This window comes from Diceros bicornis, chromosome 6 (assembly GCF_020826845.1).
Source record: "Diceros bicornis minor isolate mBicDic1 chromosome 6, mDicBic1.mat.cur, whole genome shotgun sequence".
Taxonomy (NCBI): domain Eukaryota; kingdom Metazoa; phylum Chordata; class Mammalia; order Perissodactyla; family Rhinocerotidae; genus Diceros; species Diceros bicornis.
This window is the reverse complement of record NC_080745.1, coordinates 59,849,186-59,873,888: the sequence shown is the minus strand read 5'-3', so window position 1 is coordinate 59,873,888 and position 24,703 is coordinate 59,849,186. Positions and strand designations below refer to the sequence as shown.

General features: G+C 40.0%; 1 protein-coding gene across 3 annotated transcripts in view; it reads left to right on the top strand.

Moving 5' to 3' along the window:
* Positions 1 to 6,023: 6,023 nt before the first annotated feature.
* The window catches only part of NOC3L (NOC3 like DNA replication regulator), a 58,227-nt gene continuing 39,547 nt past the window's right edge, over positions 6,024 to 24,703 (top strand). For 2 of the 3 annotated variants that reach the window (XM_058543572.1, XM_058543571.1), the window contains exons 1-10: positions 6,024 to 6,131; positions 7,417 to 7,624; positions 11,863 to 11,995; positions 12,754 to 12,911; positions 13,785 to 13,838; positions 15,130 to 15,260; positions 17,601 to 17,762; positions 17,952 to 18,045; positions 22,858 to 23,033; positions 23,453 to 23,581. In XM_058543572.1, the coding sequence (XP_058399555.1) occupies positions 6,123 to 6,131; positions 7,417 to 7,624; positions 11,863 to 11,995; positions 12,754 to 12,911; positions 13,785 to 13,838; positions 15,130 to 15,260; positions 17,601 to 17,762; positions 17,952 to 18,045; positions 22,858 to 23,033; positions 23,453 to 23,581 (1,254 nt within the window). In that variant the 5' untranslated portion in view covers positions 6,024 to 6,122. The remainder of the gene's footprint in view (positions 6,132 to 7,416; positions 7,625 to 11,862; positions 11,996 to 12,753; positions 12,912 to 13,784; positions 13,839 to 15,129; positions 15,261 to 17,600; positions 17,763 to 17,951; positions 18,046 to 22,857; positions 23,034 to 23,452; positions 23,582 to 24,703) is intronic. The other variant, XM_058543570.1, reaches the window with a different exon arrangement.

Sequence of the window (24,703 nt, the reverse complement as noted above, 5' to 3'; positions counted from 1 at the left end):
CATGGCCTGACAAGTGGTGCATTGGTGCACGCCCAGGATCCGAACCCGGGCTGCCAGCAGTGGAGCGCGTGCACTTAACCAGTACGCCACGGGTCCGGCCCCTGTATTATGTTTAAAAGCTAGCTGTTTTGGAGGATTTCTCTTTCGCTTACATCCTTCCCCTCCTCCACTTCCCATTTTTGCCACCTCCAGAAGCCACTAATTCCCTTTTCTTTCTGGATGATAAAAAGTCCTAAATAGAATATTAAAAAGTCCTTTTGCCCCTAATGGGCCCAAGATAGAGATTCTTTAGGGGTAGATATTTATCTCGTTTATGGTGTGACAGATATAAGAGGAGATATTTTGGATCATCCAGACTTCTCATCAATCTATTCAAAGATATTGACTTTTTTCACTTATGTATCCATTTATTCACCCAAGTGGATTTTAATTATAATCAACAGCATCAGCTTGGAAAATGAAGAACAGCAATCAGAAGCAGAAATGCTAAGCAGGTCTTCGGAGTGTTTGTGGATATGCCCAGGAGCAGAATTACTTCCAAACTTGTAACCAGAGAAAGGACTTGAGCTTTGGTGATAGGTGGAGTAGAGAATATTAGAATAATCAAGGGCTGCATTGTGGGAGGTGTGAGAATGATATACATGATTGCTTAGATGTTAGTTTCATTCTATAGTCTCTTCCCTGCTCAGCATATTTCCCAGTAGCTTTAGAATAGAGGCCTGGAGACAATGTGTCCTTGTTTTACAGAACATTCTTCCACAGAGAGCTCCTAGCAGAGTCTGGTACAGAGAGGAGAGTGAGGAACTGTTGCTGCCAAGGGACTATCAGAAACTGTACATGACTTTGTGCCTGGAATCTACTTCCCCTTCCCTAGAGATTTTAGAAAGCAATGAATAAATAAAGAATGGCTCTGAGCAGCCAACGCAAATAAAGAGGAAACGTCACGTCTTAGAAGTTTAATTTATCAACAAAAATCTTAAATAGAAAAGAACGTATATCACAATCCTAGGAAAATCCCTCTTTAATTTTTTCCTGATCTATAATATTGCATATTAGGAAAAGAGTTTAAGGCATTTGATCCCTTTTGCTGAAAACCACTGCCACTGGTGGGATTGGCATCTTATTACATTTCCCATCTGGTGTAAACACAGACTTTACTATACTATAATATCTAATTCACAGATTTATTAACTTTAAAACTGAGCTAATATTTAACTCATAAGATTAGTAAGGATAAAAAGAGATAATTATAGTTAGGGAAATCTAAAAAGTGCTAAATAAGTGATAACTGTCCTAGGTTGGGGTCTCCTGAACTTGACCCTGAGTCGAGGTGTTATGGGATGAATTGTGTGCTCCTCAAAAAGATATTAAAATCCTAACCCCCAGTACTTATGAATGTGACCCTATTTGGAAACAGTGTCTTTGCAGATGTAATTAAGTTGAGATGAAGTCATTAGAGTGGGCCTTTAAACCAATATAACCAGTGTACTTACATGAGGGGAAGAAGGCCATGTGAAGACACAGAGACACAGGGAGAATGCTAGGTAAAGATGGAGGCGGAGATTGGAGTGATGCATCTACAAACTAGAGAATGCCATGGATTGCCAGCTGTCACCAGGAACTTGGAGAGAAGCACGGAATACATTCTCCCTCAGAGCCCTAAACAGGAACCAACTATGCCAACACGTTTATTCCCAACTTCTAGCCTCCAGAACTGTGAGAGAATAATATATTTCTGTTGTGCAATTTTTGGAACTTCGTTATGGCAGCCCCAGGATACTAATAAACAAGGATTTCAGTGCAAGTGGTTTATTTTGAAGGAGAGTCAGGGAACCACTGATAACAAGAGTGGGGAAGTGAGAAGGACAGTAACAGAGTGGGTTGGTGAGCAGGTTACCTCTGCAGGGGGGCTCATCGTTTTGTAGACTTCCGTAAGACAATGTGGAAGATGCTTCAGAGTTGTCCTACCTCTGAGGAGTGAAGATATTGGTATATTTATTAGTATAAATATTGGTGTATTAGTGTTCTATGGATGCTGTAACAAATGAACACAAATTTGATGGCTGAAAACAACAGAAACTTATTCTCTCACAGGGCTAGAGGCCAGAAGTCCGAAATCATTATCACTGGAATCATGTGGTCCACAGGGTCACACTCCCTTTGGCGGCTCTAGGAGAGAATCTGTTCCTTGGCTCTTCCCTCTTCTGGCGGCCGCTGGCATTCCTTGACTTGTGGCTACATTGCTAAAATCACTGCCCCTGTGGTCACACTGTCTCTTTCTCTCCTGTGTGAAATTTCCCTCTGTTCAGCTCTTATAAGAACAGATGTGATTGCATTTAGGGCCCACCTGGATAGTCCAGGATAACCTCCCCATTTCAAGGTCCTTAACTTAGTCACAACTTTGGCCCAAAACATAATATTCACAGGTTTCAGGGATTACAGCCTGATATCTTTGGAGGACATTTTTAAGCTTATCATAGGTGATATATTTACCCTTCAACTTCCATTCGTCATCGGTTGAAGGCTGCTTTCCTTGGCACTTCTGGCATGCTCTGCAGGGGTTGAGAAAAAGTCCTCAGGTGAAAAGTTGCAAGTGCTTGCAGAGGACTTTTTCTAGCACGTATGCAACAAGAAGTGCTGAGAGGATGTTGATGGGACACAACTTCAAATGCTATGTTATTATTTTATTTTTTATTGTAATTTTGTGTTTTTGTTAACAGTTTTAATTGAATAATTAATCACTAGTTACAATTATTGTTATTGGCTATTTTAACCTAATTTCCTGATGAACCACAATATAAATTACTTGCACTATCTGTGCGATTTTGCTTAGAAAATACTACCCTGCCTATCCGAACTTTATCCTTTGTTCAAGGGTCCATTTAAGTATACATTGCTCTGTCATTTCCTTCAAAGCAGCTTTCTTTCATCTTTTTTAGCACCTATGCAATCTCTTTTATTAATCTCTGTTTGGTCGTGCATAATTATCTATCTCAACTATATATATATTTTTCTCAACAATATTTTAACATTGTTGAAGGTAGAGGGCATAACATAAATATTTTCAAATTCTTGATGTTGGGATCTTGGAGATTTACATTTATAATCTAGCGCTATTTAGTAATTTTTCATAAGGAAATGTGAGACTTTTACTTTGAACCTATTATTCGCTTTTAGTTTCTTCAAGCTTGTTATAACTTATATAAATGATCTTGTGGGAAGGGAACACCAGAAGCCTTATTATACCACGTCCACCTAGTGACAGTTTTCAAACCAGTTTGTTTATAGAAAACAAAAGAATTGTAATATGGTGAATGGCCAAGAAAGTCCTAGCTTGTTTCCAAAGATCTCTGGAATATCGGGATTCTAGCTGTGGGTAAATGCATGGAATAGGGAATATTGGAAAAGGCACAGTGAAAAAAATAGTTTAGTTTTGAACGTGGTTATTCGAAGTCCTTGGTTACCACATGGAGATGTCCAGGAGGAGGTGGTTACAAAACTGAAGCTTGAGGGAGAGGTATGGACTGGACAAAAGATTTGAGAATCTCTTTGCAATGGGTAGATGGATGAGATCACGCTGGAAGAGCAAGTAGAATGAGAAGAGAAGTAGAAAAGTGGGTCAAGAGTAGAACCTTGAGAATCACCTACATTGAAGAGGCACGAGGAAGAAGGAAGGGAGGTACGACAAGAATCTGGAGAAGAGGCTGTTAGGAGAGCTCAGGAAGTTGACATTCTAACGTGAGAAAGGAAAAATGTGTAGCGCCAAATGCAGTGGAGAGATCTAGTGAGGTGAAAAAAGAGGAAAAAGAAATGATGTAATTCAGTACGCACTTTAAAAAGAAAAACTCAGAACAATTTAGAGATTCTTGGTGACTTTAATGACAGCAGTTTCAGTGGAATGTTATGGGCAGAGCCAGATGGGTTCTTAACAGAACTCTCAAAAGGGCTCCTAGGAATCTCTGGGTACAATCCCTGTGAAGCCAGTTTGGGGTAGCCCAATGACCCCTCTCAGCCCAAGTGTCCAGGAAAGCCCTGGAGAATCCAAGAGGATCTACAGCCCAAACTGAGCTGAGTGAATAGGAAATGACATAAAGCTGGAGACCATAGAATTGAGAAATCAGTAAGATTAAATTAGGAGTCATGTAAACTTCCATTTCCAAGTTTGCGTTCAAATAATAGACTGCTCAAATTCAAGATGGGAGAGATTTAGCTTGGCAACAATTGCTTAAAAATGATCCAGAGATTTTAGTTGATTATAAACTTAAAATGGGCCAAGCCTGTGACTTAATTCCTAAAAAAGCTAGCATAGGGTTGGGCTGTGATAATAGAGAAGAGGAAGTGGAGACACAGGAGAATACCAGCTTTTTTGGAAGAACAAGCAGGGAAGGAGGAAAATAAAACAGCGGTTAAAAGGAGACAAGGTCATTAGAAAAAAAATTTAAGGATGGAAGAGATTTGAATATGTTTATAGGCCGAGGAGAAGGATCCATTAGGGAGGGACAGAACACAGAAGAGAAGGGATAATTAGCTATACAGGAGTCTGATGAAGTTGGGAGAGGTTGATTTTGAACTGAAATGGGGATGCCTCACCCTTGGAGAGACCGGAAGTCTGGAAGCATGGGAGTTACCACAGATAAGTTTCTGTTTGGGAAGAAATTCAGGCACTTGGGAAGAGCACAGGCTAATGTTTTCAATTTGTTTGATGAAGTAATACTCCAGTGGGACAGGCTCTGCTCTTTCTAATTTTTTTATTTATTTTTATCCTTTTAATTTTTTCCCCCCAAAGCCCCAGTAGATAGTTGTATGTCACAGCTGCACATCGTTCTAGTTGCTGTATGTGGGACGTGGCCCCAGCATGGCCAGAGAAGCGATGCCTTGGTGCGCGCCCAGGATCCGAACCTGGGCTGCCAGCAGCGGAGCGCGCGCACTCAACCGCTAAGCCACGGGCCGGCCCCAGGCTCTGCTCTTTCTGAGAGTGTGTCTGCAAGGAGAGAGAACAGGCAAATTGGGGAAGTTGGAGAGGAGGGAAAGAAGAATTCCAGATAGAATGGGATTCTTGGTTTTGAAGTGGGATCCGGAATTTGGCAGGTTTCTTCTCAGTCTCTTTAATATCAACATCCACTAGGGAGCTCAGAAACTTTTGAGCCTCTCCTGGCTTTTGCCACTTGGCTCAGGACTGCGAGGTCAGGACTCAAGTTAACTGTCAGGAATGTGCTCAAGAAACATAAGACTTTAAAAAAAAAAAATAAACAGAAATGGAATTCTTAAATTTATTCAGGAAAAAAGTCTTTGAGAGACAAACATTTTGAAAAATATATTCTTATTTTTGTAATGCCTAAATCTTCCAGGTAAAATTAATGACTTTGGCGGAATTACTAAGCAGACTGTACACAAAGGTAATAGTTGTAAAATATTGAAATGCAGATGAGTCTCATTGACATCTCTCTTTATCAGACAATGGTTAAAATTAAGGCGAAAAGTGTTTCGAAATAAAACATCAGGAATTGTAGATTTTCGAGTGCCGGAAGGTCATGAGAAATCATTCACTATTCCACAAAAACGCCCAGAGAGCCCGTCGAGGGCCAGGCGAGAGGCGGGCATTATGCAAAAGGAATACGCTTTTCTCTGCCGTCAAGACTGTAGGGAGGAAAACAGACTGCAAAAATCAGTATAACAGAAAGATGACATAAGCTACGTGAGGAGAGGCACAAAACGCAGTCAGGTGATTGAAAAAATCAAGTCCTTTCTTCCTGATAGGAGGAGCCCGATTTCCTCAACACTTTAAGGGAAATCCGGCGAAAGTCAAAGTATCAAAGTCAAGTCCCCCAGGACCACCCGATTCGGCCCACTCCGTTTTGGGCTCCCTGCCTGGCCATGCGCGCGCACGCCGCGTCGCCCGTCGGCCCAAAGGCCCAACACCCTCACCGCCAGGGGGCGCGCGCCCGAGCCTGTGTGCGGAAGTCCCGCCCCCATTTCCGGCAGCGGAGACTGGGGAGGGGCCAGCGGCAGCTTCCGGCTTGCGCAGTGTCGCGGCGTTGGCGCGTGTGTCGCCCTGTTGGGGTTCTTGGGTTACTTCTGTCCCGGGTGAATTTTTCGGGCCGGGACTCCCTTCAGACTTAAGGATGAAGGCGGTAAGTGTTTTCAGAAGGCCATTTCCCGCGGCTTAGGATCCCTTGGGCTGACAGAGTCGCTGCCTGGTGTAGATTTTCGGCGGGTTTTCGCCCTTGTGTAGGGGGCGGTGGCCTAGATTCCGGCCTCTTCCTGGCTCTATTCGCTGTCAGCTTCCTGTCCCTTACACCTGGCTCTTCCTTCGTCGCCGACTCGCCGCGCGCTTGGCTTTAGGGGGCCGCGGTGAGACAAGCACGGAGTCTTGTATCCGTAGGATGTTGAAGGGTTCTTCAGGACCACTTTTGAACCACTTATTTTACACATGAGAAGCAGGGTCCAGCCCTCAATGAGTTTTTGAATCATGGGACCCGAGACAAGTCCATTTTTTCCGAGAAAGGGTAAGAAGATCAGAAAGTAAGTGATTTAGGCTGGTTCTCACCGAAAATTAGAGCTGGAATTTGGATGTCTGAATGAGGGGTCACCAGCAAGAGTTGGAATCCAAAGACTGGAATTCACTTTTGCTCTCCTTAGTTTGGGGATCTTTGACAAGTCACATAATCTGTCTGAGCCTGAGCTGCTTCATCAGTAATGTGAGGATAACAGCAATTACTGCTTAACTAGGCTGTTGGAGGTAATAAGTATATTGGAGCATTTTGTAAGCAGTAAAGAAATATAAAATGTCACTTGTTATTTTAAAGACAGCCAGCATTTTGGTCTGAATATGTTAAACTACAGGTGTTAAGCTAGCCTTAAATAACCATTTACTACTAGATCAGTGGTTCTTAACCTTTTTTTTGGGTCTTAGACCCTTCTGAGCAGCTGTGGATTCTGGTCACAGGAAGACTCTTTTTTTTTTTTTTTTTTTTGTGAGGAGATCAGCCCTGAGCTAACATCCGCCAATCCTCCTCTTTTTTTGCTGAGGAAGACGGCCCTGGGCTAACATCGGTGCCTATCTTCCTCCACTTTATATGGGACGCCGCCACAGCATGGCTTACCAAGCAGTACTTCGGTGCGCGCCCGGGATCCGAACCAGCGAACCCCGGGCCGCCGCAGCGGAGCGCGCGCACTTAACCGCTTGCGCCACCGGGCCGGCCCCACAGGAAGACTCTTAGTTGCATAACTGATGCTCTAATGCCATTCTGTAGGATTAATACTATAGTTTGGTTTTAGTTTTTATATGCAAGATCCGTGGCTGTGAGGTATTAAAATTATGGAACTGGGCTGATGTAATTTATAATCAATTCTCTTTAATCTGATTTTAAAAATAAAAATTTCTGGGTATGCAGCGCTCCTTCTGTTGTTTTTTAGAGAAGAAATAAAAAACAGGTCCCAAGCTTTCGGAAGTTGCTAAAAACTAGTAAAGTCAAACTTGAAAACAAGCTAAAAAATAAGCAGTTTAAACAACAAAGCACTCTCAAGAAGTACCGAAAAGAACAGAGGAAACTAAGACAAGCTGTAAAAGATGCTGTGTCTAAGAAACCGATTCCGTTGGAGGACCCAAAGGAAAAACGACCAGGTAATTTTGAAAGCATTCATGTGCTCTAGTTTCCATTGATTTGTTCTGAAATGTTCTTCATGAAATAACATGGCTTTGTAGTAATCACTCTTGTTCTCAGATCTTTCTAAGAGTAGGTAAGGATAGTAGTCCTATATACTTTATCACAGTCAGTATGAGAAAACATTTCAGTGTAGCATTCTTTGTGAGAAAGAGCTAGCCTCTGCTTTTAGTTTGTCTAGCAAGCAGATTTGAAGATTTAATAGTTGGAAAAACAAACTCAGAGCAGCCATATAAATAAATGTTGGGCAGCATGCCAATGCTGCCCCTTTCCCATTTACTGCCAGTTAGCTAAGGTAAGAACATTGCTTTTCTCTGGTGCATTCTTCACAGTGTTGCCAAGGTTCACTTAGTTTTCTAAACTTCTGGCTTTCTTTTCACTTGGAAATTTGAAGTGAAATTGAGCTGTAATTGTCAGGATTATTCTTTTGTAAAAGCATCCAAGAACTCCAAGTACTCAAAACAAGTAAGGAATAAGACCATTTTGAGTCAGACCAGTTCTTCTACAATGTTACTAGTACTTTCAGGGTATTCATATTTGACTTTATCTGACTATTCAGTCTTCCCATTTCCATCATTCTCTTAATCCTGACCTATTTAGTTGGATCCCTTGGCAACATATTATTGTGATGTATAAAATATAAAAGGTCATTGGACTGGAAAGTCAGGAAACTTGGACATTTTTCTTGCTTTTGGTGCTTACTAGCATGTGGCCTTAGTTGGTCACTTAATCTGCAGGTACTTCCTCTGTAAAAAAATGCGATTGTTGAGTTAGATGCTTTTTAAGATCTCTTCCATCTAAATTTTAGTTGAATTTAAAAAGCATAATGTGTTAATAATTATATATTAAAAGCAAAAGATTTCTTCATTCTTACATGTCGAGCATCTAAATGAAGTCTATCAGGCAGTTGGGTATCAGAGTATAAGGTTCAAGTGAAAGATCTGGGTTAGGAAGAATAGTTTTGGGAATTATCAACATCATATAGATGGTAATGGAAACCTTAGACTTGGGTAAAATCACTGTGGAGACTGTGTAGCATGAGAATAAGAGAATCCAGAGCAGATTTTTTTTTTTTTGGTGAGGGAGATCAGCCCTGAGCTAACATCCGTGCTGATCCTCTTTTTGCTGAGGAAGACCGGCTCTGAGCTAACATCTATTGCCAATCCTCCTCCTTTTTTTCTTCCCCAAAGCCCCAGTGGATAGTTGTATGTCATAGTTGCACATCCTTCTAGTTGCTGTATGTGGGACGCGGCCTCAGCGTGGCTGGAGAAGCGGTGCGTCGGTGCGCGCACGGGACCTAACCCGGGCCGCCAGTAGCAGAGCGCGCGCACTTAACCGCTAAGCCATGGGGCCAGCCCATAGAACAGAATTTTAAGGAAATCCAGCATTTAAGAAATGCATGAAGGTGGAAAAACCTGTAATGGCGTTTGAGGAGGAGCCTGAGAATTAGAAAGAAAACCAGAATTGTACAGTGTCTTAGAAATCAAAAGAAGAGTGTTTCAAGAAAGAAGGAAACTCTTTATGTTCTAACATGAAATACTCTACAAAATAAATGTTTTTAAAAAACAAGTGAAAAGTAGTATGTATTGAAGCTTTTACCCACTTGAAATTATAGGCTATCACCGCATGTATGATGTACTTTATACCATTTGAATGAAAAAGGGAAAAAGTGTATATTCATAAACTCATATAAACTGTCACAGGAAGGATTAAAAAAAAACGAAATAGACTTTCCTTTGACCCAACAATCCCACTGCTAGAAATTCATTCTATAATTATATTTGAAAAAATTTGCCAAGAATATATATGCCCAAACATGTTCATTGCAACACTATTAATAATAGCAAAAAACCCCCCCAGAACACCACCACCACCAAAACTTGAAAATAATCAAAATGCCTATCAACAAGGAATTGTTAAATGATATAAATGTTGTTTACATATGGTGGAATACTATCTAGCTGTTAAGACTGAGATAGTGGGTCTGGCTCTGTGGCGTAGCGGTTAAGTGCGTGCGTTCTGCTGCTGGAGGCCCGGGTTTGGATCCTGGGTGTGCACCGATGCACCGCTTGCCAGGCCATGCTGTGGTGGCGTCCCATATAAAGTGGAGGAAGATGGGCATGGATGTTAGCACAGGGCCAGTCTTCCTCAGCAAAAAGAGGAGGATTGGCATGGATGTTAGCTCAGGGCTGATCATCTTCACCAAAAAAAAAAAAAAAGACTAAGAGCTATATTCTATATGATCTACAAGATCTGTGCAGCAAATGATACAATTATCATCATTTCCTCCTTACTTCAATTTTTTTAGCAACTGCATACTTTTCCCTCAAATGGAAGTTTATTTAACCAGTAATAGAATGCATTTTAAATTTTGGTAAGATATCGACAAATTGCCCACTGGAAAAGGACTTGACCATCTTAAAATACTAATGTGAAGAAGTCAGTAGATTGGAGAGTTTGAAGATACAGGGCAGAGAGGGCTTAAATGATAGAACAAGGCAAGGTAAGCCAAGAGTTTTTGGGATCCAGAGCACAGGAGGAGAGGCAGTTCTTCCAATGTTATGAGAAGGAAAAAGGAAAAGATAGATGCAAATGCTGTTATGAATTCAGTACGGGAATTGAAGGAGTTTCTAGCTTGTAGCATTTTTTTTTGTGAGGAAGGTCAGCCCTGAGCTAACATCCATGCCAATCCTCCTCTCTTTGCTGAGGAAGACTGGCCCTGAGCTAACATCCGTGCCGATCTTCCTCCACTTTATGTGGGACGCCGCCACAGCGTGGCCTGACAAGCGGTGTGTTGGTGTGTGCCCGGGATCCGAACCCGGGCCGCCAGCAGCGGAGCATGTGCACTTAACAAGCAGGGCTGGCCCTGCTTGTAGCTTTTCTTTTCTCAGTGACATAGGAAACTAGGTCCTCTGATGATTATGAAGTGAGGTAGGTGATGAGGTTAGAAGTGTGATGGTAGATAAAAGATTTGAAAAGATACTCTAGGGAGTAGAGAAAGCTGACCAGGGAAATAAACTGAGTACTGATCAGTTTTGAGAAATGGCAGGTTCATTTAAAGTAGATAAGAGTTCCATTCTGTTCAGTGTATACATTTATATAGCAGTGTTTACGAGTGTTATCGGAGTCAGGGAGAGTTATAAGTTCTGATAGAGAAGACACTGATTATCTTGTTCATGGTTGAATCCTTAGCACTTAGGGTGTGCTTGGCACGTAGTTGGTGTTCATTTTTTTGTTTTTTTTGAGGAAGATCAGCCCTGTGCTAACATCTGGCAATCCTCTTTTTTTTTGTTTTGCTGAGGAAGACTGACCCTGGGCTAACATCCTTGCCCATCTTCCTCCACTTTGTATGGGATGCCGCCATGCCGTGGCTTGCCAAGTGGTGCGTCGGTGCACGCCCAGGATCCAAACCAGCGAACCCCGGGCCGCCGCAGCGGAGCGCGTGCACCTAACTGCTTGCGCCACCGGGCTGGCCCCTCATTTTTTCATTAAAACAGAGAAAGAGATGGAGAAAGAGCGAGGGACAGAGAGAGAAGTTATAGTAATTGGTAGTTGGGATTTTGTTGGATGTGAGTGCCTGACCTGTGGAAGGGAAAGTAGTTGAGAATATTGGCAAGAGGGTGGTTGAAGTGATAATCATGCAATCTAAGTGAAAGAGTGAAGATAGAACATGTTGGTAGATAGAAAGTAGAGTGGTCAAAGGATTGGAGGCCTATATGTTTGGTCAAAGAAGTGCAGTGGAAGTAACTGAAGGAGAGCTGGAAGGACAGAAGTTTGTGGCTGGAGAATGGGGTGAGCACCAAGGTTTGGGATGTGGCCCTTGGAGGGGTGGCTGAAGTGGAATGGAAGTGAAAGTCGTTGGAGATCAGAAGGAGCTAAAGGGCTAAGTCATTGGTTCTCAAATGCTCTGAAAGACATTGCAGAATATGTGGAGACATTTACTTTTTGGTTGTTTTAGTGACCTGGGAAGGCTCCTGGCGTTTAGGTTTCGGAGGTTGGAGATGATAGCATTTTGCCTAGCTCAGGACATCCCAGTACAACAAAGAACTCTTCTGCCCAACATGTCAGTAGTGCTCCCATTTAGAAACACTGGGCTAAGGTATTACAAAAGCATAAGCTTTTCCTATTGTAGACGCAGAAATGCTGAATTCTATATCTCTAATACTTTTTACTGATTTTTTTTTTTTTGGTGGAACAGGTAAAAGGATTGAAAGGGAAGAGGAGGAAGAAGAGGAAGCCCTTCCTTTAGATATGATGGATGAAGATGACTTACAGTTGATGAAGGATTTAGGACAAAGAGCATCTTTTTTAACGAGAGATCTTTCTTCTAGGTACTACTTCATTTATATTATAATCCTTCACATCCTTTCAGTGTTAAAAACTTGGTTCTGAATTTTACTTAGGTGGTTAGTGCAAGATGTTCAGCTCTGAAAGCAGTGTTTACAAAGAGTAAATCTTATTATTCAGTTTATTTCCTAAATAAAGGAAGTTCATGAATAAAATAAGTTGATTTTATTTAGTGTACATCTTTATTTCTTTTGAGTCTGAATAGTGAAGTAGAGTGCATGGGAGAAGAATGCTGTTCTCTGTTTGAGGAATTGGCAGAACAGTCCTGAGTTCTTTATGGCCATGATCTCAATCCTTGTTACCCTATTAAGTAGGTATTATTCCCATTTATAGAGAGGAACTGATGTTTCCTTGCAATCACAGGTAGTGGATCTGAAATTTAAACTTAGATCTTTTTAACTCCGGAGTCCATGCTGAAGGTTTTTGAGAAAGTAAAATAGCATGATGTCACCCGTGGCTCTGGGGAATATCTTTCCAAAAGAAGAATCTCCTTTCACTTGCACCTTTATTTGGCATGTAAAGGGAAAATTAGATGTAGCTGTAGTTTGCATCTTTGTGGTAGACCATATAGTTCCTTTATTCACTATTCAAGTGCTTGCTATGTGCCTGGTCTAGGTGCTAGTATCTGTATGCCTATTGGACGTTCTGCTAGTAGTTTATTTTTATGTACTTTTAAAATGATAGGTTTCTAGGTTCCTTTTTAAATATATTAAAACTGAAAATTAAAAACTTTTTTCTGCAGTGACCCTGTTCACGCCAAGAAACGAAAGCATGAGCACATTATAGAAAAATATGAAAAAATACCAAGAACTCTGCAAACTGCACCAGAGAAGGAATTGATTCAATTGCTTCCTATCAAAGATAAAAGTGGTATAATCCCACAGACCAGGGAGAAGCCAGGTGAGTCTAATCAGCCTGCTTATTAGTTAAAATTTTAGCTCCTTACTAATATCATCACATTTTTTTCATTCACAATTTAATTTTATTTTGACTTTTACCCATATCTACAAAATAGGGGTAGCTGTAGTTAGTCATATAGCAAGCTTGATGATTTTGGCCAGAAATACAGGTGATTATCTCAGATGTTCTTTTTTTCTTTTTTCTTTTTTTTTTTGTGGTGAGGAAGATCAGCCCTGAGCTAACATCCATGCCAATCCTCCTCTTTTTGCTGAGGAAGACTGGCCCTGGGCTAACATCTGTGCTTATCTTCCTCCACTTTATGTGGATACCGCCAAAGCATGGCCTGACAAGCGGTGTATTGGTGCACGCCCGGGATCCGAACCCGGGCTGCCAGCAGCAGAGTGCGAGCACTTAACTGCTATGCCACAGGGCCGGCCTCTCTGGTGTTCTTTGTACTGTGAGTACAACTGAAGCTACAGTGTTAATGTGATTTTCTTTTCAGAGTCTCTTTTACCAAAGTCTATTGTTTCTGAAATTGGAGGATCTTAGTCATCCTTTTTTAGCCTTTTTTTCTTGCATGTATCTTTTTTCTTCTGAAATAAAACACACAGAAAAGTCCAGAAATTAAAGACTTCACATTGTGTGGTGTATCACAAAACACACACCCAGAAAACTGGCATCCAGGCAAGAAACAAATACTGCCAGTGCCCAGAAACTTTCTTTTTGCTCCCTTCAATCCTAATTTGCTCCCTCCTAAGAAAAGTAGCTACTTTCCTGAGTTTTATGTTAATCACTTCCCTGCTTTTCTTTGTACTGCTTTTCTTTACTACTTAAGTGTATTATCATACTTTTAATACATATATTTTTATATAGTTATTGACAGTAACCAAGATGAAGAGGATCAAGAAGAGGTGGAACTTGAAGAAGGTAATTGGATGCATCTTTTTTTTTTTTTTTTTTTTTTTGGTGGGGAAGATTGGCCTGGAGCTAACATTTGTGCCGATCTTCCTCCACTTTGTATGTGGGATGCCGCCACAGCAAGGCTTGACAAGTAGTGTGTAGGTCCGTGCCCGGGATCTGAACCAGTGGACCAATGGGGTGAATCTTTATAGTTACCAAATGGTTAATTGAGAATTACATTTTTGTGCATTTTGTGGTATGAAATCATTTTGGTTCTTTCTTAGAGCAATTATACTTTATATATGTCTGTTTTAGGTAGTTGGATGTTGGATTCTAATAGCTAGAACAGTTCTATGTTAGACTGAAAATATGTTTTATTTATTTATTTTTTTGTCAGGAAGATCAGCCCTGAGCTAACATCCATGCCAATCTTCCTCTTTTTGCTGAGGTGGACCGGCTCTGAGCCTAACATCTATTGCCAATCCTCCTCCTTTTTTTCCCCAAAGCCCCAGTAGATAGTTGCATGTCATAGTTGCACATCCTTCTAGTTGCTGTATGTGGGACGCCACCTCAGCATGGCCTGAGAAGCAGTGCGTTGGTGCACGCCCGGGATCCGAACCCGGGCCGCCGGTAGCGGAGCGCGCACACTTAACCGCTGAGCCACGGGGCCGGCCCTCTGAAAATATGTTTTATTGTTTGAAACTTTATTGGTTTGGAGTTTGTGATAGAATAAGTGGGTTAAATTTTACTTTGGCTTAGCAAACCTCATTAATAGTGTAAATGAGATTATAGTTCAACTGTTTAACTGTTTTCAGTCATCCTTCATAGGCTCATTACAGATTATGCTTGTGTGTTTATTAAATCTAGTTCCCTATGAATTTCTTAAGGTGGAAATATTTTCTGTAGTTCAAAGGCCTGTGTAGAATTGAAAACAAATGAGAATATTCTGTACTTTTTTTAAAACTAAATCAGTTTGCCTTTTCCCTTAGCTAATAGGAATTACTGTGGGTTTACTAGCATAGTAGTTAAGTATATGAGCTCTTGAGTCAAACTGCCTCAGTTTGAATCCCATTTCTGTCAGGTTTTGAGCTTAGGCAAGTTACTTTCCCTTTGTCTCATTTTCTTTATCTAAAAAATGGGGCTAATGATATAATTTTTGAGAGGATCATATACAGTAATCTTGGCCCATGGCAAGTGCTCAATAATTAACTATCATTATTATTATCTATTACTACAAGAAAATTATTTTGTTAATTAAAGTTCTTGGATACTTGTGAATAAAAGACTGTTTTAAGAGGGGAAACCTAATCTGTTTCAGAGGTAATTGAAGATCCCATTCGAGAGCTGACATTAGAAGAACATTTAATTGATAGAAAGAAGAAACTACAAGAGAAAAAAATGCATATTGCAGCCTTGGCATCTGCCATATTATCAGATCCAGAAAGTAATGTAAGTAGTATTAATTTTTTTAGGCTTTTCATATTAGATATGGTGTAAATGTCTAATATTTCCATATTCTCTTGTTACCTATAAGTACACACAAAAAGGAAAAGCATTAATAGAACGTAGTAATTGAGTTAGAATAAGAGAGTAGACAGAATCTTAGCCTAATCCTACGTCTGAACCTAATTTCTTCTGTGATCTTAGAAACATCAGTTAAACTCTCTGAGTCTTATCTTCCTCATCTTTAAATGAAGATATTGGACTTAATATTGTAGCTCTAAAAGTGGTAAGTGTAAAAATTAGTTATAGTAGGGAGGAGGAACCTACTTGCAAATTTGCTTGACTGATCTATAGAATTTCTTTTTTTTTTTTTTAAAGATTATTTATTTATTTATTTATTTATTTTTTTGTGAGGAACATCAGCCCTGAGCTAACATCTGTGCTAATCCTCCTCTTTTTGCTGAGGAAGACCGGCTCTGAGCTAACATCTATTGCCAATCCTCCTCCTTTTTTTTGCCCCCAAAACGCTAGTAGATAGTTGTATATCATAGTTGCACATCCTTCTAGTTGCTGTATGTGGGACGTGGCCTCAGCATGGCTGGAGAAGGAGTGCATCGGTGCGCGCCCGGGATCCGAACCCGGGCCGCCAGTAGTGGAGTGCACGCACTTAACCACTAAGCCACGGGGCTGGCCCGTTGATGTATAGAATTTCTAATAAGGAGCATGCTACACAGAAGTCGATGAGATTAGTTCAGTAATATTTGGAAGTGGAAAACATTTTAAGTGAAATAGATGAGAGAGTTATAGTGAATTACCAATGGGCCATAGGTACAGTGGTGAAGATGGTGAGAGTTACAACATGTGGACTCAAGGAACCTGAGGTTCAGTCTTGGCTCTGCTAAGTACTATCTGTTAGACTTTGGGTAAGTTGTTTTACCCAAGACTTATTTTCTTCATCTCTAAAAAGAGGATGGTACCTATTTTAAAACTTTGTTGTGAGGATTAAATGATAAAATATAAATGAAGTTATATAAAGTGGTACTATTATTCTAGTTATATTGGTGTCCCCAGCATCCTACTGTGACAAATATTTGTTTATTGAACGATAAAATAGATTATTTACATTTGTAGAAAAAAATTTCATGTGAGTATACTTTGGAGTAGTATTTGTCCTTTTCTAATCAGGTGAGAGGAAGATCTGGAGCAGAATTGAGGAGGAGAATTTGGAATATTTCTCACCTGTATTATCTCATTTAATCATTATAAAATCATAGAGACGAGCTATTGATCTCATTTTACAGCTGAAAAATTGAGCTTTAAAAAATTCAAGTGAGGGCCGGCCCCGTGGCTTAGCAGTTAAGTGCGCGTGCTCCGCTACTGGCGGCCCGGGTTCGCATCCCGGGCGCGCACCAATGCACTGCTTCTCCGGTGATGCTGAGGCCGCGTCCCACATACAGCAACTAGAAGGATGTGCAACTATGACATACAACTGTCTACTGGGGCTTTGGGGGAAAAAAAAAGGAGGAGGATTGGCAATAGATGTTAGCTCAGAGCCGGTCTTCCTCAGCAAAAAGAGGAGAATTAGCATGGATGTTAGCTCAGGGCTGATCTTCCTCACAAAATAAATAAATAAACAAATAAAAAATTCAAGTGATTTGTTCTCGATTTTAACAGTCACTAGATTGGAACTCAGGTCTTCTAACTCTGGAGCCTCATGCTCATTTCATACAAGTTAGGGATAGCAAATAGTTGGTGGCATATTTGTCCTACTCACTGCTGTGGTCAACATTGCTGACCAACCAGAGCATTGCTTGTTAAGATATTGTTTCAGCAGGCAATAATTCATCAAAGCAAGCACATTTGTTGAAATCAGTTTTTCACTTCTGCAGTACATCCTACAGATGATCTTTGTCTGAGTCTTGTTGAAGCTAAAGTTATGTGGATACATTATATTTAATTCCTGATTAATTCGTGTATATGTGATTAATACATTCGATTGGTGTAGATAGTATATTTCAAAAAGTGTCTTAGGGAAATAAGACACACAGGCTTTAGGAAAATGCAGTAAAAAAAGAATGTCTAAAAATAGGTAAGTTAACAAATTTAAACTATTTTTGTAAGTCTATATTTTTTCTAACTACTTATTTAACAAAATATGGTTAACTTATAACTTTAGTGATTTATATGTTGGTAATGTGAGCAGTATCTGGAGTTGTGTGCGGCTTGACCAGACTCTCTGGGTCATTATGTGACTTCCACTTATTATACCAGGTGTGAGGGTGTTGTCTTTTGTTCATAATTGTTTTGCCATAGTTTCTCTAGCCTTACAAGTTATTTCTTTAACAGATTAAAAAATTGAAAGAGTTGCGTTCCATGTTGATGGAACAGGATCCTGATGTGGCTGTTACTGTTCGAAAGCTGGTGATAGTTTCCCTGATGGAGTTATTTAAAGACATTACTCCTTCATATAAAATACGACCCCTAACAGAAGCAGAAAAATCTACCAAGGTAATGCTAGATATAAATACTATACAAAATAAGCTGAAAATTTTGGAGAGCTAGAGATGGGAGAAATAGTAGGGTGTTTTTGTTTGTTTTTACAAGACTGAGTGTATACTAGGCACTCCCATTTCGTGCTAATTTAAGGATTTCAGTACTTTGATTTTAAAATATATTTGATCTTTTTGGCTTTTTCAGATGCGCAAAGAAACCCAAAAGTTAAGAGAATTTGAGGAAGGCCTGGTTAGCCAATATAAATTTTATTTGGAAAATCTGGAGCAAATGGTTAAAGGTATATTAAACATATCTTAAAAGTATGTAACATACTTAGCTTTGGTCAGGAAGGTGATTTCTATATTCTGTGCTGTGTGTTGAGAGTCAGTATGGTGTATGGTGAAGAGCAGAGTCTAGAGTCAGACTTCCTGGTTCAAATCCTGGCTCACCACTTAATACCTGTGGGATGGGCAAATCACTTAATCTCTCTGTGCCTCCCTTTTTCTGTCTATAAGATGGGAATAATGATAGTACTTATCTCATAGGATTCTTGTTAAAAGTAAATTAATTTATAATATAAGGCACTTAGAACTGTGCCTAGCCTGTACTAGGCGTTATATTTTATCTGCTATTAGTATTAGTGTTATTGTTGCTGCAGTCCTTTGCCTTAGTACTTGTATGTTTCTTGAATTCATGAATGGTTGGAATTTATTCTACTTTATTTTTATTTGGAAGGGGCACTCAAGGGAGAAGGATAACTTGAAATGGATGTGATGAGTGCCTTGAAAATGGACTTACAAGTCAATCATTCAGGATGATAAACTCTTCTATCAAACCCTTGTTCTCTTTCTCTTTGTTCAGAAAAGGAGGGGCAAGGAAGAATTTGGGCATGAAAGGAGAAGCGATTCAATTGCCCATGCCAGGTGTTTTCACTTCACTCACTTGGGCTCCTTTACTTAGTGCTGGGCCTGAGGATCACTCAGTTGCTATCTCAGCTGGAACAGGACTACTGAATCTGTTGGCCCAATATGGGCATAAAAGTGGTGGAGTATAGTCGACATGCCTGTGGGTGGCATGGATATTGCTTCTATGCTCTGGCATCCCAAGTGAAACTTTCTTACTAGCATTTAATCTAGGGCCTGGGAGCTTTATGTAGACTGGCACTGTCCAATAGTATTATAACATGAGACACATACATATGTCATTTAAAAAAAAATGTAACCACACTAAAAAAAAAAAGTAAAAAGCTATGATGTTAATTTTAATAGTGAATTATATATATATATATCTCCAAATTATTATTTCAACACAATCTATTTTAAAAATTAGATATCTTACATTCTTTTTTTTGTTCTGAGTTCAAGATCTGGTGTGTATTTCACACTTGCAGCACATCTGAATTTGGATTAGCCACACTTAAAGTGCTCAATTGCCACATGTGGCTAGTGGCCTCTGTATTGGACCATGCAAGTGTAGGCCTTTTCTAAGCAGATTGAGCCATTATGAAGTCTTGAAGTTTTTAAAAAATCATAGTAAAATATATATAACATAAAATTTATCATTTTGACTATTGTAAGTGTACAGTTCTATGGCATTAAGTAAATCCAGTGTTGTACAACTGTTACGAGAGGTTCGGGGATTTGATCGGAGACGTAAAGACACTTCCCACTCCAAACAAATGAACTGAAGGTATATTTTATTATATAGAGGATAGTAAAGGTGATAGTCTGTAAACGGATCCGAATAGGTCAAATATTAAGAGGGAAAAAACATCAGCTCGACTGGAAAGGGAAAACATCCACATCGGCTGAAGAGAAATGACACAAATCAACCGGAAAGAAAAACACCAGGTTGACCAAAAAGAGAACACATCAGATCAGTTACTTCATATCAAATCAGTTACTTCACATCAAATCAGTTACTCACAACATCCACGCCCCACTGCCCGGAGAGTCCTGTCAATCGACGCGGCTGGGCAAGGATCACACGTCATGGGCAAGGCATCCCTTCCACAGGTGGAACTCTCCCTAGGTCTCAGTTTCCAGCCGTTTTTATACCATCAGTAATTTTCAGAGTAAGCAATTACAGAGTTTGCAGAGCAAGCATTTAGTGTTTCCATGCACAAATGGTTATCAGTGGCGTACCTGCACTGAGCCCCCTGGCTAACTTCCCAGCCCAGTAATTGTGTACGTGCATTGTTCTCTTTGGTTATCGTCTTAGCCCGGCACAGATGGCCAGTCCATCCCGTGCTACGACGCTCCAAGAGCCTTGAAATGTTACAACGCAACTCTCTCCATGGGAGAAAGGCCAGTTCCCAGGAAGAGGCCAGTTCCCACCACACAGAAAACAGCTTTATATTTCTTTGTGTGCTGGTGGCCATAGGTCAATGGAGCGGCCAGACATGGCTGTACTCATGTCAAGACCACAACCATCACCACCATCCATCTCCAGAACTTTTCATTTCCCCCAAGTGAAATTCGGTAACCATTAGACATTAACTCCCCATTCCTTCCTCTCCCCAGCCTGTGGTATCCACCATTCTACTAATTTGAATTAAATATGAATTTGACTACTCTGGAAACCTCATACTATAAGTAGAATCATACAATATTTGTCCCTTTTTTTTTTTTAGGAATATTGTATTTTTTTTAATTGAGGTCATAATAGTTTATAACATTGTGAAATTTCAGTTGTGCATTATTATTTTGTCAGTCACGATATAGATGCACCCCTTCACCCCTTGTGTCCACCCTGCAACCCCCTTCCCCATGGTAACCACTAAACTGTTCTCTCTGTGTGTTATTTTATCTTCCACATATGAGTAAAATCATATGGTGTTTGTCTTTCTCTGTCTGGCTTATTTTGCTTAGCATAATACCCTCAAGGTCCATCCATGTTGTTGCAAATGGAACAATTTTGTCTTATGTTATGGCTGAGTAGTATTCGTGTGTGTGTGTGTGTGTGTGTGTGTGTGTGTGTGTAAAACATCTTTATCTAGTCATCAGTCGATGGGCACTTGGGTTGCTTCCACATCTTGGTTATAGTGAATAAAGCTGCAGTGAACATAGGAGTGCATAAGTCCCTTTGAATTGTTGATTTCAAGTTCTTTGGATAAATAGCCAGTAGTGGGATAGCTGGGTTGTATGGTATTTCTATTTTTAATTTTTTGAGAAATCTGCATACTGTTTTCCATAGTGGCTGTACCAGTTTACATTCCCACCAGCAGTGTATGAGGGTTCCCTTTTCTCCACAACCTCTCCAACATTTGTTATTTTTTATCTTGGTGATTATAGCCATTCTAATGGGTATAAGGTGATATATTAGTGTTGTTTTGATTTGTATTTCCCTATGATTAGTGATGTTGGACGTCCTTTCATGTGCCTGTTGGCCATCTGTATATCTTCTTTTTTTTTTTTAATTTTTATTTATTTATTTTTTTCCTCCAAAGCCCCAGTAGATAGTTGTATGTCATAGTTGCACATTCTTCTAGTTGCTGTATGTGGGACACAGTCTCAGCATGGCCGGAGAAGCGGTGCGTCGGTGCAAACCCAGGATCCGAACCCGGGCCACCAGCAGTGGAGCGCACGCACTTAACCGCTAAGCCATGGGGCTGGCCCTGTATATCTTCTTTGGAAAGATGTCTGTTCATATCCTCTGCCCATTTTTTGATCGGGTTGTTTGTTTTTTTGTTGTTCAGTTGTGTAAGTTCTCTATGTATTATGGCGATTAACCCCTTGTTGGATGTATGATTTGCAAATACTTTCTCCCAGTTGGTGGGTTGTCTTTTTTTTTTTTTGATCCTGGTTTCCTTTGCCTTGCAGAAGCTCTTTAGTCTGATGAAGTCCCACTTGTTTTATAATATTTGTCCTTTTGTAACTAGTTTATTTCACTTAGCATAATGTCTTCAAGATTCATCTTTGTTGTAGCATGTGCCAAAATTTCCTTCCTTTTTAAGGCTGAATAACATTCCATTGTATGTATACACTGCATGTGTCCATCTGTATCCATTCATCTGTCCAATTTGAAGTCTTGTTAGCTTTACGTAAATAGAAGATATGGTTCTTAACAGTGAATACAGTCTGTTTGAGGAAAAATCATATTTATGAAAATCGAGTTTAAAACAAAGGTACTATCATCCTTACTGTCTTTCTCATCTCTGGCTGTGTATGATGTAGAGGGAGGTGTTGAACTTATTCTAGAAAAACCAGCATATTTTCATAATCAAGATGCTGTGTTATGGGTAACAGAATACATATGTAGAAATTTCTAAAAAAGAGGTACTGTGAATCATCAGTTATTTTGAAGGAGAATTTAAATCTCTTCTGGCCCTCCTGGGTAAAGATATCACAGCGAGCCTCAGCTAGAAGTCAGGAGAAACGATGTTTTTGATTCTTGGATTTTTGGAACATAGTAGAGACTGGAGCTCAGAGAGTTTGGAACTTACTCGTATTCACCAGCCAATTAGTGAATGGCTAGGATTTGAACCCAGGCTTCTTATAGTCTAGTGTTTTGGAGAAAGCCTCAGTAGAGCCCAACCCAAGGACTCCTTTAAGGTATCCACTTCCCTGTCACTGCCTCCCTTTCTTACCCCGCAGACCCTTTTCATCTAATGATGTATCTTTTAAAATACACGGAGGGGCTGGCCCCGTGGCATAGCGGTTAAGTGTGCGCTCTCCACTGCTGGTGGCCTGGGTTCGCATCCTGGATGCACACCAACACACTGCTTGTCCGGCCATGCTGTGGCGGCGTCCCACATAAAGTGGAGGAAGATGGGCACGGAAGTTAGCTCAGGGCCAGTCTTCTTCAGCAAAAAGAGGAGGATTGGCATGGATGTTAGCTCAGGGCTGATCTTCCTCACACACACAAGAAAATAAATAAAATACATGGAAAGCCAAGATTCTTTTAGTTGTGGTTAGAGTCAGAGGGTGGAGATGGTAGACAAATTTTAATAGTAACGTTTGTACTTTTGTCAAATGTAGACACAACTCATATTTAAGAATTTGCATGGTGTATTGATTTCATATCATTGCATATTACTGTAAAAGAAAGCTAATTAGTTGAAGTTTTGACCAATGAATAAAGTAACTAACTACAGTTATCTTTTGATTAGACTGGAAGCAAAGGAAGCTGAAGAAAAGTAATGTAGTTTCCTTAAAGGCATACAAAGGACTGGCAGAAGTGGCTGTGAAGAGCCTCTGTGAGCTGTTGGTGGCACTGCCTCATTTCAACTTTCACAACAACATCATTGTATTGATTGTCCCTCTCATGAATGACGTGTCAAAACTGGTGGGTTGCTCTAAATGATTGTTGCTATTGTCCTTAACAGAAAATTATAGACTGTGTGATTTTTTTTTCCTCTCACTCGAAATTCTTTTAGAGCTATTATTTATTTCTAAAATAGGGTCACTTTGTTGAACACTGTCTCTCTAAGAAAATTATTTGAACATAAGTTTAGTGCAGTGGTTCTGAACAGGAGGCAGTTTTGCTCTCCGGGGGATATTAGGCTGTATCTGCACACGTTTTTATTGTTACGACTGTGGTGGTGGGGGAGTGTTAGTACTGGCATCTAGTGGGTAAAGGCCAGGGGGGGCTCCTGAATATCCTACAATGCACTGGACAGCCCCCCACAACAGAGAATTATCTGGCCCCAAATGTCAGTACTGAGGTTGAGAAACACTGGTTTAGTATATCATTTTATTTTTCAGGTATCTGAAATGTGTTGTGAGGCAGTAAAGAAACTCTTTAAACAAGATAAAGTAGGCCAAGCTTCCCTTGGCGTAATTAAAGTGATTTCTGGTTTTGTGAAGGGCAGAAATTATGAAGTTAGGCCGGAGGTAAGCCTTTCTTTTCTCACTTTACATTTTATTTGTTTTTAAATTACAAAGTGAATTTTCATTTGTTGTGAGGAATTTATTCTTTGTTGAAGTATATAAAGTAGAAAGTGTAAGTACTCAACTACCCAAATTTAACCACTCTTAACAGTTTGGTATGTATCCTTCTAGATGTTTTTCCATGCAGATATAGACATATATATTTGTTTATATTTTAAAATAAAAAATGAGTTTATACTGTGGAAACTATTCTGGAGCTATTTTCATTTTATATATTGTGGCCTTATGTATGAGGCTATCCTGTTCTTTTTAATTTTGCTGTAGTGTTCCATTATGTGAATAGATAGCCCCCAATTTGATGGACAGCTGGTTTGTTTATATATTTTTGCTGTTACAGTCAGCATGGAAGAGAACATTTTGGCTCTGTTATTTTTTCATACTTCTGAGTATTCTGTGAATTACATTTCTAAAGTGTAGATACTAGATCCAGCAGTATACACATTTAAAAACTTGAGAGATAATGCCAAATTGTCCTTCGAAAACTTTTTATCACTTATGTTCCCACTAGTGATAGGAGTGTCATTTTCCCACAACCTACCCAAAATTGAATATTTTTACTATTTAATCTTTGTTAGTCTGGTAGGTAAAAAATTCTGTATGTTACATGTATAGTTTTTGTTTACACATTTTTTTTTTTTTGGTGAGGAAGATTGGCCCTCAGCTAACATGTGTTGCCAATCCTCCTCTTTTTGCTGAGTAAGATCGGCTGTGAGCTAACATCTCTGCCCATCTTCCTCTATTTTGCATGTGGGATGCTGCCACAGCATGGCTTGATGGGTGTGTGTCAGTCCGTGCCCGGGATTTGAACCTGTGAACCCTGGGCTGCCAAAGCAGAGCGCGCAAACTTAACCACTACACCACCAGGCTGGCCCCCTGTTTACACATCTTTATTAGTGAGATTTTTAAAAAAATTTTTTTTTTTTTTTGGTGAGGGAGATCAGCCCTGAGCTTACGTCCGTGCTAATCCTCCTCTTTTTGCTGAGGAAGACCGGCTCTGAGCTAACATCTATTGGCAATCCTCCTCCTTTTTTTCTTCCCCAAAGCCCCAGTAGATAGTTGTATGTC